Genomic DNA, 14,518 nt, shown 5'->3' on the forward strand with positions numbered 1-14,518 from the left:
TCTGCCTGCACCTGCTACGCATGGAATCTATTCCCTATTCCGGGAATAGGCAGGAATTCATTTTGGATGAAAAAATGAAAAAACAGCGCGAAAGGGACGGAAGACAAAGATGAAAGAAACCACACGTGTTGTACTCTGGGCATGTGCGCTGGTGACGTCAGGTCATGTGACTTTTTTAACTACAAACGTCTGTTTTTTTCTGAATAAAAAATAGTTGTGAGTCATAGCTCGTCCGTGCAGTTTCCTTCATCTTTGTCTTCCGTCCCTTTCGCACTGTTTTTCCATCCAAAATGAACGTATTCCAATTCGCCCAACTTTCCATTCTACTACAATAGGCAGAAACTCTATGTATTCAGGGAACAGACGTATTCCATATTCAGGGAATAGACAGGAACTATAGACAGGGACTCTGTCTATTGAGGGAATCTATTCCGTAGCCATAAGGGACCACCAGCTATCTTTTATTTGCATTCATGGCCTGCCAATGTCCATTTATTCTTGATTTCAGCAGCATATCAGTAACTCGCGTTTGTTCCTTGCCTGACGCAGAGATAAATTTACGGTTATCTTATTTCTACCGATGTGTTGGAGGCTGCAGCCATACGCGTAAAACTGATGCGTGTACACTGTCAGTAGTCACTGCTGAGGTTAATATTTGAGCGTTTCAGGTAGAAGTGAAAAAGTTTTGAGAATTAGGAAGGGATTTTTATTGCGGAATTTGCAAGTAACTTTTGTTAAATCTTTTTTTTCAAGCGGAGCTGCCGTGGTCACTCTGTGTCTTTGGCGTTTGGCCGCTGATCCAAAGGTCACGGGTTCGATCCTGGCCGCGACAGCCGTATTTCGATGGAGGCGAAATTCAAGAACGGCCCTGTGCTGTGCGATATGTCAGCCCACGTTAAACAACCCCAAGTGGTCTAAACTGATCCGCAGCCCTCCACTAGGGCTTCCCTCATAGCCTGAGTCGCTTCGGGACGTTAAACCCCACAATCCATAATCCTTTAAACGTTAGCATTTGAAATGATGTCGTAATCGCCGAATAAAGCCCCGACATATTTCAGTCTTGTCCGCAGTGCACAGCGCTGAATAGGCGGCTCGATGATGACATATTTTACAATGACGGTGGATTTATAACTCAGAAATGTGGTCTTGTAGGAGGAAAACCAAGCCCCACTTAATGTAAAGCACACGAAAAATTGTTTGGCGCCGTCAGGTGGCGCAAGGCGGGACGTGGACGACAGCGACAAAAATCTGGAATCTCCCAAACAAGATGCATCATGCAACTCCTCCGCTCCTCATTGATGCGGTGAGGAGAAGCATAAAGATTTTCGCGAATTTAGACGGCGATTACGTCATTCATTTATATGCTACCATAAAAAACCTTGCATTTTTACTTATAATTTACGTGCATTTGAATTCTAAAAAAAAAATACGCTTAAGCTTTCATTGAGATAGGAAACTGAAAATTGCGCAGCTTAGAGAACAGGAAAAAAATAAAAGATTGCGTACACTCTAGACAGAAACGAGTAAAAAGGGAGCAAAGTTGCCCTCTGGCACACTAACTTTTATAGAAGGGAGGGGGGTAGAGGACAGCTTACTTTCCTTTTTACTCTCATATAGACGTATTTGGGTTCAGAGTGTAGCGTTACAAACCCTGTAGAAATGATCAAGTACTCGTAAGCAAACATGGGGTGCTGTTACTATAAAAATCTATCTCGCGGAACAGGCATCGCCAGGACTCTAGTGGGGAGAACAGGTAACGTGAGGTTTATTCACTTGAGTTCCGCATAAATTCTGGCCCTGTTTCATTGTTCCAGAACGAGAGCGTAAAATGTCGTCGAAGGTGGCAAATAATCAGACAGGCAGATGAATTAGTATACAGGGTGTTTCACCTAAGACTTTCTGCAATTTTTAAAAATAAGCTATTTGAATTAAATGCGCGCTTTTTCTGGCATAGCATTGTCAGTGGTGTAGTACATCATAATGTAGCTAAGACGTGCTAACTAGCAGGCTTGTTATCCAATATTTAATAGTTAACTTTTAAACTATTACCGTTGGGCTCCTTAATTATTGAGAGGCATGTAGCCCACCGTAAGTGATGTCCATATTCGTTTTTAGAATTTCGAGAACACGATTATCCTCGGCGCTGTGGCCCAACAAATTTCGCCTACATCGCGGCAAAATACATGCGGTTTGAGAAGCTTGCAGGCAAAGCAACCTCTCCAGTGCACGTAACTCGTCGAAATAGCCAAAATTTGTTGGGCCACAGCGCCGAGGATAATCGCGTTCTCGAAATTATAAAAACGGATATGGACATCACTTACGGTGGGCTACATGCCTCTCAATAATTAAGGAGCTCAACGGTAATAGTTTAAAAGTTAACTATTAAATATTGGTTAACAAGCCTGCTATAGTTAGCACGTCTTAGCTGCATTATGATGTACTACACCACTGACATTGCTATGCCAGAAAAAGCGCGCATCTAATTCAAATAGCTTATTTTTAAAAATTGCAGAAAGTCTTAGGTGAAACACCCTGTATATTCGTCGACTAGGTGGCTGAGACCGACTGAACGCTGGCGTAATTGGAAGCCATTTCTAGAAGCGTTTGTCCATATGATACGAATTACGGCTGTTGATGATGATTGCAAAACTTGCGCTTGGTTTCATATTAGTATACCTAAAAAGTGCCGACTTCTGAGCTAGCTGTTTTTATGAATCCGTTGTAAAGCGCTTTATGACAAGAGGTTATATATAGACACGCGAGAAGTAAGCTATGGCGGCACATCCGTTTTAAGCGGGCACTGCACTTTTAACGGCTTGTTGCAGCGAATATTTGTATTTACCTAGTCTTGTTGAGCGAAAATTAGGACGAAGAGAGCAGCGTAACGGTTGGATGTAACAGTTCGATAGAGCGATAATGAAGGCCCTTAAATACTGCGACTTCGTATCCTACGAATTGGATGAGGTACTCAAGAAGAACTCTAGTTTGGGCTAGTTGGTTCATGATTCAACAGAAAAAAAGGCGCAAAAGACGTGGACAAAAGAGACAAACACGACAGGACCAGGACCAGAGTGGCGCTGGTCCTGTCGTGTTTGTCTCTTTTGTCCACGTCTTTTGCGCCGTTTTCCTGTTGGATGAGGTCTTTCTGTACAAATACCTAACAACAGATTAGCGAATAAAACTGTGCTCGCAGACATCTCTTCTTACCAATGAATAGAAGAGTACAGGTGTGCAACGTTCGTAACTGTGTCATTCCGCCAAGAAAACGAACCTCACTCAGCGCGTCCACGGAGATCTGGCTGCACCTGTTATGACGACACAGGCTTGACCCCCTAAAAAACTATGGGGACGATTAAGTCACCTTAAGAGTGAAATGCGATAACATTTAATTTCACACTTGTCGCAGCTTCTGTTGCAACTTCTCGTGTGTTTCCGTAAGTTTCTTTGCAATCGTCTGTTCATCAACCGCCATATTGGGACTGTTAGCTGCAGTAGCAGGTATCCACTATGCAGTCACGGGGCCGAAATTCGAGCACATCACAATTTTTTTTTTCTGATTTTCAACTTTGATTCTCTATCTAGGTTCCTGTCTCGAAACTATGTTGCTCGAAACCCGGTGGTTCAGGTTGTGAGGACGTCACAATGTCAAGTGACCGCTCTAGACCAATCAGGGCAGGTTGTGATGACGTCACAAAGTCAAGTGACCCCGATCAACCAATCAGCGTATTTCGTCTGTAATATTGGCGGGGTTTTGTTAGGACAACTCTAATGCTATCGCATTAATAAATCTTCCGCGGGGGCTCCGTTAACATGTCAGGCACGTGCTTTGCGGGAAAGCACCTCTCATGTCCGGCATGACCTCCGGCACAACAGCCGCCCGTATGCACTTGGAAGAATCATCAGCGCGTGCCGCTGATGAATTACGCGATGTTTAGCACACAATTCTGCTGCGTGTACCCCCCCCCCCCCCCTTTTCCTTTAGGAAAGGAGACACTTAAGTAGAGCCAAGCGCCGAAGCTGCCTGTCCATCCCATCGCGAGGTAGCAAATCAAACAAGAGGAACAATGCACGCAAGACCAGGAACAACGCACGATGAAAGATCGCTAGAGTGCCTCGCAGGATCTCCGGGTCCTCAACGTGACTTCACATGAGCCGTCATGGACGAGGCTTTGCCTCCCCGCTGTTCTTCTCCCTTGTGCTCGCGCCGGTGATTGCGCCGGTGTCTTAGCCATAATCGAAAAAGTAACTCCACAGACATGATCAATAATGAGTCTACTTCGGAACCCTAGAGGTCAGCAGATTTTAAGACAGCTTCGGTGTCCATTAAGGTAGCGAGTATTTACAGTACGTAATATTTTAAGAGAAAACTAATGACTGCAAGTGAAGATATATATTCCATTCTCTAGGAGGATATGCCGCGTTTTGGCTAAGTACATTCAACTTGAATGCCAGAAATAATTTGTCGCGGAGTATAATTCGTTGACTGCACTTGCACTGATATGTACTGAGTGTCGAATTTCGCGATATAACTTTCTCTCCTAAACAGCCAGTATCTAAGAATATGCGGTACTTGGCAGCCAATGTATAACTTTCAGGGCAGCTACGCCCTAAGTATGAGATAGCATGTTTTTCGTGCTACCAGTTTGCCGTCTCGAATACCATGTCACACCTGCCATTTGGCATAAGCGTCAAAATTCCATATGGGTATCAGCTCCGCCCCCTACCCCCCTCACTTTCTTTCAGCGGCGGACTTTCGTTTTTGTCATAAGCAGCGTTTACGTAGCTCCGACAGAGTGGACCGGCTTTTCTCACGTCGACTCCATGTAAACGGCTCGCTTCGCTACGGGGTCTCCGCATAGTCGCAAAGAGAGCTAGATCAAAACGGTACTGTGCCTTCCAGAAATGCATGTAGACGCGAAGGCGCTCGCAGAGAAGCGAGTGTGAAGCTGTGGGAGCCTCGAGGAAGCGGAAGCAAATACCATAACATTAGTCCGGGCGAACTGGGGGGGGTGTTATCTTGGAGCATGAGCGTGGTGGAGTAAGCTAGAAAAAAGAAATCGTAAACCGTTGCAGCAGGAGGAGGAAGTGGCCAGGCCTCAGCACACTATCACAGCAGCGATGCTAGAGTAATACCCCTGTCAAGCGCGCAAGTTAAGTGCACTTACGGGGAGTGCGCTTCGGCATCCCGAGTGACACTTTGGGCTACGCGGTGCTAAACGGGAAAGCAAAGTGCACTCGTAGTAAAAAAAAATGGCGTCAGAAAATGAACGGAATTTATGAAGAGGTCGATGGAAAAGAAAAAGGTGTCATAATAATTGATTGCTTAACGTGATAGCACAAATAAAACAAGGTTCGACCGTTTTCAACGAAGGAAAAAAAATAGAAATAGAAGAAAAGCCAAGACCAGCCAAGACTATCCAGAATTGTGGGAACAAACAAGATGGTAGCGGGCAGCGTTGTTGCATCGGATCTCGTACCTTTGTTTTGCTGCTTTGCCTGTAGCTACAACGAACGAATTTTTTCTAAAAACAGTATTATAGCATGTAAAATAAAGTTGTAAGTACTTTTTATGCACTATACGTATGTGTCTTTGAAGTCGCTGCTGGCGAGGCTACGCACTTAGCGCTCAAAGTGCGTTCTGTGAACGCACTCCGACATGAGTGCGCACTTTGTCAAATGCATTTACTCGTATGTTACGACGTTTAGCTGTGCTAGAGTGCACTTTCAGCAAGTGACACTCTTCGTAAGTGCACTTTATTTTGCGCGCTTGACAGGGGTATAAGTCGACCATCACCACTGGGCGCGATTTCGGATTACGGGCATACGTAGTCTTTGCCAAAAGTAACCAGGCTAAGCGGTTTGCTTCTCAGTTTTATATTGAAGCTATTATGCCATCCCTCAAGCTCTAAATCTCTGTATTAGTAAGGAAAACCTTTGCCCGCACCTTGCAAGAACATTTAGATTTTTAGGGAAGCCGTTAGGGTTTCACTATACGAGTGAGAAGGAAACCATACAGCTTGGTTACTTTTGGCAAAGGCTGTACACATGTCCCTGAAGCCTGCTTTGTGGCAGGCGGCCCACATACCAGGTACGTACACCCGGCCGGCCTTCATCAGGGTGATGCCTTTAGGCTTTTACCGAGGTCTTTACACAAGGGCCTTTAGAGCGAAGGTCTTCATAGTAAATGCCTTCCGGGACCTGCCGGTGTACCCAGGTCTTTACCCAAAGCCCTTTGCGGTAAAGGCCTTGCGGTAAAGGCCTTCATGATAAATACATTCCGGGTAAAGGCCCTTTGGTTGAAAGCCTATACGACAAATGCCTTTAGGTCAAATGCCTTCCACAAGAACCATAAGTGCCCACCCTAACTAGTGCTGCCGCATGATATTTCGAGCTTAGTTATATTACACCGTTTGCTATTTTTGCCTGCTTGCTTTGTTTCTGTTGCTTCCTCTTTTTCTCTCTCTTTGGGGATGCCCAGATCGTGGAACACGCGTTTCAAGTGCTCTGTTAAATTGTCTGCGAGCACGCGGCTCTGGGTACCCGCGCTGGTGCGTTGGTGCAACGTAGAACATGGAGCTCCAGGCGATACACGTGGGCGCCCTAGGTAGAAAACAAGAAGCCCGGAAGAGAGAATGGTCGGAAACTACACAAGTGCGGGCTTGGGATAGGTGTAATCGAATTCGAATTTATAGTTCCCTGATGGGCCTGATTACAGGAGATGCTCGAGAGAGTAAGACTTTAACAGGTGCAACCGGGAGTGAAATCCTCAAGTCCGGAACGAGCCAGGCAGCGCAGGACAGTGTGATCCCCATCGACAAGTCTCACGCCCGACCTCAGCAGAAAGAAGCCGTCCTACGTGGTTCTTGCTTCGTCATGCAAGTGTGTACAATGTCCGCGAAGGTGTAGGTGATGGTCGCTGTGTGCGCAGTCTGGGTTGGACAGCTCGTCTACCAAGGTGCGGCCGGTGAGAACTAGGGCCATCGCACCAACGTATTCATTGTCATGTACAGAGCCGTGTCCAAGTGAATAGACCATGCGTACCATTGGGGCTTCCGTTTTTTTTTTTGTAAGTGGGGATGTGCTGCCGCAAGGCTTCGCGCCGTCAGTGGAGTAACTCGAAACTTGCAAGAGTGTACTGGAGTAAGTTTGGGAGTGTGCGATAATTGCGGTTCGAGTAAGGCTGTGCGAAAAGTGCCAATGGACGTGAACTACTGCCAGGGTGATCGCAAATTATTTCAACGTGATGGTGCCTGTGTTTTCGATGGTTGCCACTATGCGTGCGAGCCGTGTGACCACTCGATGACTGAGCACCGCAGCGACTGCCGTTATCTTCCAGGGCAGATGAAATGGCGCCTGTGTGTGCCAGCATGCACCGGCATCGAGACCAGCGCTTCAAGGCTGTCTTTTCAAGTGTACACCCATTGGTGCAAACCTGTAATCGGAGAATGGCTGCTGTTTTGCAGTGCCTGGAGACTCCATAAATGAGGACTGGCGATGAAGGTCTACAGTTCGTTAGAGCGATATCTGTTTTTTTGCTTAAATCCGGGATATTTTGCGCCGTACGCAGTATTTTGCGTCTGCTGCGGAAGCCACTTAGCGAGGGTTTTTTTTTTGCTCCTATCACGCGGAATTTAAGACTTTTTTTTTTTATCGTAGCCACTGCATTAAACATGTGCGGCTGTACTGAATCGAGCTCTAACTTAGACTAATCTAGTGCAGCGAGACTGCTGAAAGAGTTTTTTGCATACATTGTCGGTGACCTTCAAATAATGCACCATACTTATCTAACAAAGTAAGATTTTTTAAAATAAGGTGGCTATTACCGCCGCCCATAGGTAGTAGGTGACCACTCCGCCTGTTAGGGCTCCTGGCAGCAGACCCCATATCCAAGCCATGGTGAGCAGATTGATTTCCAGAAGGTCCTTCGTTTGTGCTTCAGGTATGGCACCCGGGGACGGGCCGGCACCAACGTCAGCGCTAGTCCCAGCCTGCATTCGAATATCCTCTGTTAGCCTTCTCTATTCATGGTTAGGTGTCTTTAATGTGACACGGCGCTATAGCCACTTGAAGTTGCTTGAGTGAAACCAAAGAAGAGTGAAGACGAAATAAATTACAACGCAATCGTTAAAAGACATCATGCTGTTCTCGGACATTTCAAATAAGCAAGAACAGTGTGTAGATCGCGCCGTTTGGCCGTCTCTGCAGGATATTAAAAACATACGTGCCCTGAAATGTGGACAAAATTAAAATCACAACCCAATCGCGCTCTTCTTGCAAAAAGCCAATCTTCTCATCCACTGCTATCCGTGGCCCAGCTGTGATAACGCTCCCGCCGAACATTTCTTTTCACTTGCGTTCTCATTCAAGGGCGAGTGCCAAACGATGCCTCGTCCCCAGCTATTTGTTATCGCTCTTTTTCTTCCAGCCGTTCCTTTTAGTGAATAAAGAAAAGGGGACGTACTTTTTTTTTTCTTCCCTTGGATCATTGATGCCTCTGCGGTGTATGGATATTGTGTTATTCGTTCATTGTTTACCCCATCTATTTCATATTTTACCTGCCCTTGGGGCGCATCGTCTGCTGTTGCACTACCGTGCGCCCCCCCTTTGAAACAGGCAGACAGACAGAGAACGCCGAAATGCGGGGAATGGCCACTAGAAGTGCTGGCACACTAAAACAGGCTTATCAATTTCATTGAATAATCCAGTAGATGTCACCCAAAGCCTCACGTTTTTGTTCGCTAGTGCATGTGCACAACATGGAGGCATGGGGCAGGCTGACTTATGGTCGCGTGGCATACATCACGTTTCCTCCCGGCTGTATACCTCCGAAAGCCACACACTCACCACTACTAGGTTTACGTCGAAAGCGAACCAGTGCTTTTGCGTCTCCCTTAAGCAAGATAACAAGAGATATTTAGAGCAGTGCGACTGCTGCCGCAGACAGCTTCCTCGGGGAGTCACTGCGCTTGCGCAGTTCGTCCCGAGGGCGCCAGACGGCGCCAGGTGCCGGTCAGCTGCACGCACGCCTGCCGCATCGGGACCAATCAGCGTGTGCGCACTGGCGGCGCGCGGAAGCTGAGCGTGGTAGCTTGTATCCCTCTATACTAAATATCTTTAATGCTTCTTAAATCAAGTGGTTTTCCAAGAAGCCCGCTTCATTCTGCCCGCTGCTTACGTAGTGTGGTTGTTGTGTGAGCTTGACCTCTGCGGAACGATGCTCTCTGTTTAGAGAACTTGCAAAACGTCAAGGCACGGTTATTCCTATTTTTCCTGTCCAGAAAACTTCCCCCGTTGAATTATAAGGAGTAACTGATCGTGTTCAGTCTTCCACACCAAGCCCTGAAGCCGTCTACGTACCGGAGAAACCGCCCCTTCGTCTTCAGATGAAGGCTCCGGGCTTGCGGTCTGCGCAGAATTCAGAGACAGAAAAGGAAGAACAGTGCAGTGAATAAGAGCAGTCCATATGAGAGAAAGACTGATTGATATTCTCCCCTCAGGCATTGTTTCTTCAACGCCTGGTTTCACCAACGGGTTTCAGAGGTGCGAGCTCAATGTGATTAATTTGACCGCCCTTACTAACTGGTAAAGTTTCTGTCCGAAAAGGGACGATTTAAATAGCTGCCGCAACCGCTGTCTTGAGGTCACTTCTCCGTAGACATGGCAGGCAATTAGGGCGCGTAATGTTACGGTCATGCGCCGCCCTTCTCTTCTAAGTGGAGTTCCTGGAACTGCGTTATTTCGGTTCTATTAATCTAGTGACGCAGTTAACCAAATTCCAGTGGCGTTTTCTGAGGTGGCACAACTCATCATGCTGCTCCTAGACTGTCAGCTAGTCCAAAAAATGTGCTGTAGTAATGACTAGCTGTCGACGTTTAACCATCTGGTTTATGTATACACAGAGTGGATGAAATAGTTCCTCATAAACTACTGCGTAGGATAGACGGCCAAGGTGTCCTTATTTTGATTTGGCCTATAGGCATAATTTACATTAAATAAGGCACAAATTCACAATTTGGACTGACATTCATCAGTACCCATTGGCTTTCACTTCCTGGTGACTCTGAAGCGTTCACATTTATCAGCACTCGCACTTACCACACATGTAAAAGTTAAAATTAATCGATTAGTGGTTTGAAGTAGAGCGAGTCTGTGACCCCTCCGCCCCGACCTGTCCCAGCAACTCTGCACAAAAAGGCGCTGTATCTGTGCTTTACTTGAATCAAGCTTAGAATTGAACTATTTTACGATTTTAGGAATTACTATTTTAGGAATTGAAAGTGGATGTAGTGGCGGCAGCCAGCAAAATTATCCAGAGAAACAAGATGTCGGCAGTGTGGTCTCACTGGCTGGTTATTGTCACGTGACGTCCACAGCCACGGAAAAGAGGAGCGCAAATGAAGTCGTTCTTTATATCGGATTTTTGGCGAAATGCACCAGCGCCGCGTTTTAGGCCGCTGGAGACAGTTCAAATTGTTGTTCTTTATTGAATTCTTTCTGTTTTTAATGGAAGAATAAAACAGGACACATCAATATTTGTTTCCCCTGGGAATGCGTTACCTTTTATATTTTATTACGAGGTTCTTCGGGGCCGAAAACATCGTTTAAACCTCTAGCTTCAAGTCTATCGCCTTTCCTGTTTTGTTGCAATCAACGAATACAAGCTCGCATATCGTTTACCAGTTTCCCTGTTACCTTTAGGTTCCATTGTGAGACGTGTTAGATGAAATATCTTGTCAAGTGATCGCCCATTCAGGCGTCATCTGCTCGAGTGCGCCTATGGAATAGACCAGCGCAGTATACTCGTCCTTAAGAAATTCTAGTTAGCTTGCTCGCTGTCTTGTTATCTGGAAGAGGGAGTCCTCTATGGCTGACAAATCCCTGTGATCGTGGTAGACATGCATTTCGAAGATAGCTAACCGGAGCAACCGAATGTACTGGCTTTAACGAGAATTCACTGTAAAGACGAGCGATATTGTTTATGGAACAGCGTAAGGATGGACAAGTTCGAGGCTCACCTTGGGGGACCCCTCCGCTGATAGCGGTGAAGGAGAACCGGGTCCCTGAGCCATCGACGGACTTGAAGGGCTTTATTTTCCCCAGAGAGATTCGAGACGAAGACGGCCGCCTTCCTCAAGAGCCAAGTTCTTCTTCTTCATCTTCTTCATTGCGATCTCCACAATCTATGTTTCATGACAAGCAAAACAATCCGTGATTGTCTAATACTGACAAACACGATGCCGCTCATATTCTCTGAGTTGGGCTGCGCAAGATTGTCTAAACCTTAACCAATCAAAAACAAAATCTTTTCGTGCAGAATGCAGCGTCAAATTTCAGAGCATAAGACAGGTTAAGCCCACGGAACACAGAAAAAGGAAATACGGATAACTTGAAAAAATAAGAGTTTATTTTTTGGTCTGAAACCACAAATAGTTATGCAAATAAAGCATCGTCAAGTTGCGCATGCATGCATTAAAAGCGAATGAGTGTGGTTAGCTTCATTTATAAACGTTTTTCAGCACTGATATAAGCGCACCGTTAGAAGGACGTTCTCATCAAGAAACCTGCCATTTGTGAAGTGGAATAATTTTGTGTCCTGCAGCGAGCGCAGTCAGGCTGATGATGATGATTATTATTTTGAATACCAGCACAACTAAGCAGGCATGCCGATAAGTGGTGCAGACAAGAAACTCTGTCACACTCCTCTTCCTTCACCGGCAGTGAGAGATATTTTTCCCCAAGACCGATGGCCGGGAAATGGTGTTCTACGTCTCATATACAGGGTGTTTCACCTAGGACTTGACATAGTTTTTTAAAATGGGCTTTTTGAGTTGAAAGAGCGCTTTTTTTGGCATAGTATTGTCAGCGGTGAAGTACATCAGAACACAGCTAAGACGTGCTGAGTAGCAGGTTGCTTAACTAATATTGAATAGTTAACTTTTGAACTATTACTCTTAGCCTCCTTAAATATTGAGAAGCGTGTAGCCCACCGTAAGTAATGTTCGCATCACTTTTTAGAATTTCGAAAACTCGGTTACCCTCGGCGCTGTGGCCCAGCAAATTTTGGCTTTTTCGACAAATTCCGTGCACTGGAGAGGTTGCTTTTCCTGCAAGCATATCGAAAGTGCATGCATTTTGGCGCGATGTAGCTGAAATTTGTTGGGCCACAGCGTCCAGGGTAACCAAGTTTTGGAAATCCTAAAAACTGGTAAGGATTTTGCTTGCGGTGGGCTACACACCTCTCAGCAATTAAGGAGCCTAACGCTAATAGTTAATAAGTTCATTACACAGTAGTAATTAACCAGGCTGCTAGTTAGCACATTTTAGTTATATTATGATATACTTAATCGCTGACAATGCTATGTTGAAAAAAAAGCGCTCTTCTAACTCAGAAAGCGTATTTTAAAAAAATTGCGTAAAGCCTTAAGTCACACGCCCTGTATAAGGCACCTTCATCGCTGATTAACACGATAAGCAACATGTAAATTTGTCGGCTCGCCAGTTCTGCTATTGCAGTTGTCGTCTTAGCGCACTTCTAAGGAAAGACCTACCTTCACATTCTTTAAGTGAAGGCTAGTGCTGCACATCCACGCGAGACACGTGGGAGAAAAACAACTTTAAAAGATAGCAAGCAATGGGATCTCCGACGTGGTGCTATGCCACAGTGTCACAACACAGTCTTTTGCACCCAAAAGAAAAAAAAAATCGTTTATTTGCATCTCATACAGGGTGCTTAACTGAAGGAGTAGAGACATCAATTTCTAGATGGATGTTTTCTTACTTGGTGTGATGCGCTGGACAATGGCATGCACGAATAACGACATGGTATACACCTACACTAACTGAATAATGTATAATTTCTTCCTCGCGTCGTTTCGCTTTCCGTTCCAAAAGTGAAAAGTTGGCTGAGGCGTCAGTAACGATGAGAGCTCCCGCGAGGCATGCAGTAAAAATTGCGGTATAATCACTGCTTGTTTATTTTGCGTCATTCCAGCTCTTGGGCAGGATAGCAGTTCATGTGAATTAAAAGAAAGTAACGATCGTAATGCAGCTAACGTATGCCTGACTTGACCTAAACGCGTCGTTTACGCCACAACGGTCGTTTGGCCGTTGAAACCGAAAACGAAACAGCATGACAGAAAAAAAATCTTAATCATAATTTACCTCTTGATGGCGGAGCACAGGTGATGGCGGTCTATGTTTTCTAATGCGTGTTAAAACAATGCAGACAACAAATTTTAATTTACTTTTCTGTCTTTAGAATGATACGGCGTATCATTCTGAAGACAGAAAACTAAACTAAAATTTTTTGTCTATATTGTTTTAACGGTTTTCCTTACTCAGGGGGAAAATAGGCGTCACAGCCTATGCAAGTTTCTCAAAAAAGCGCTTCATTCACTGCCCAAATGCCGAGATGATGTGGTTTCGTATTTCACACACTGAGAGCAACTTTCTTTAATGGTGCGCTTTTCCCTTAACAAATTTACCGCAAGTTAGGCTTGGCATGGAAGATATCAAATTGTGTCTATAGGAGGTTTGCGTCAATGCTTTCCGCCCATCAATACATATACAAATATCTTTCCACTGCAAGGCCTAGTTTTACACCTCTACCACTAAGACCACCACGGTAACACCATCTGGGATTTTTGGGACCATTGCCGCTGGTAAACGCCGACACCGGGCTAGCGTGCCTAGCTGAGTTTTGTTACCGATGAGCCAATAATGCTTTTGCATTAAAAATCTCCGCTTAGAAAGCTGCAAGACAAGCCAGGCGGCGAAACTGGAAGTCGGGGTACGGAACTGCTTAAAGAACGAAATTACGTCTAGTAAACGTCATACTCTATTTCAAGGACTCCATGCAGCAAGTAATACCAATCGGAGCGAGCAGGAGATAACGATAGACGTCCCACTCCGCTTTGAAAGTTCTAGTACATAACTTTTAAACGTGCGTTGTAAATTATAAGCAAGACACTGAAATAAAAACGCGATGGACTTTGTAAGAGCTTACTAACCTGTTCTACTTTCACAGGAACTCCATAAGTGTTGAACAATGTGTATATTTTCTGTTTTAGGAGCTACGCGGTGTACTTCTACAGTGGACTATAATATATGTTCTAGTTTACTGTAACGTACAGATGGCGACACGCACGTCTAGAAGACGTCCTGAGGGTGTTTCGGTCTGAATACGCGATAACTAGCGACAAGATTTGGTTAAAAATGGTCTGGATGCAAACATATGCAGTTAAACTGATAGAATTGCATCATAATTTTTGCCTTCTTTGTCGCAGTGGCTTTGGAAGCTGCGGAACACAGTTTGGTTGTTCTAGGCATGTGTTTTGCCCTCTGTACTTCTTTTCTGCAGCCAATCCGGAACTCCGGATTCCCAGCTAGCACTACTTCTACGTCACCACCTGTACCAATTGACGTCATACTTTATAGTTAAGCATTGCAAATGAGACAGCCCCGCAGATAATGCGTTACGCGTAAATCTAGGCGTATGCGGCGCAATTGGTAATGGGAT

General features: G+C 45.3%; 1 protein-coding gene across 1 annotated transcript in view; it reads right to left on the reverse strand.

Moving 5' to 3' along the window:
* The window catches only part of LOC149339483 (neprilysin-like), a 32,207-nt gene extending 21,138 nt beyond the window's left edge, over positions 1–11,069 (reverse strand). The window contains exon 1 of the mRNA XM_089550926.1: positions 11,016–11,069. Coding sequence (XP_089407052.1) covers positions 11,016–11,069 — 54 coding nt within the window. The remainder of the gene's footprint in view (positions 1–11,015) is intronic.
* Between the last annotated feature and the right edge of the window lie 3,449 nt (positions 11,070–14,518).

Source organism: Amblyomma mixtum, chromosome 6 (genome assembly GCF_055824585.1).
Source record: "Amblyomma mixtum isolate Tamu chromosome 6, ASM5582458v1, whole genome shotgun sequence".
In the NCBI taxonomy this organism is placed as follows: Eukaryota; Metazoa; Arthropoda; class Arachnida; order Ixodida; family Ixodidae; genus Amblyomma; species Amblyomma mixtum.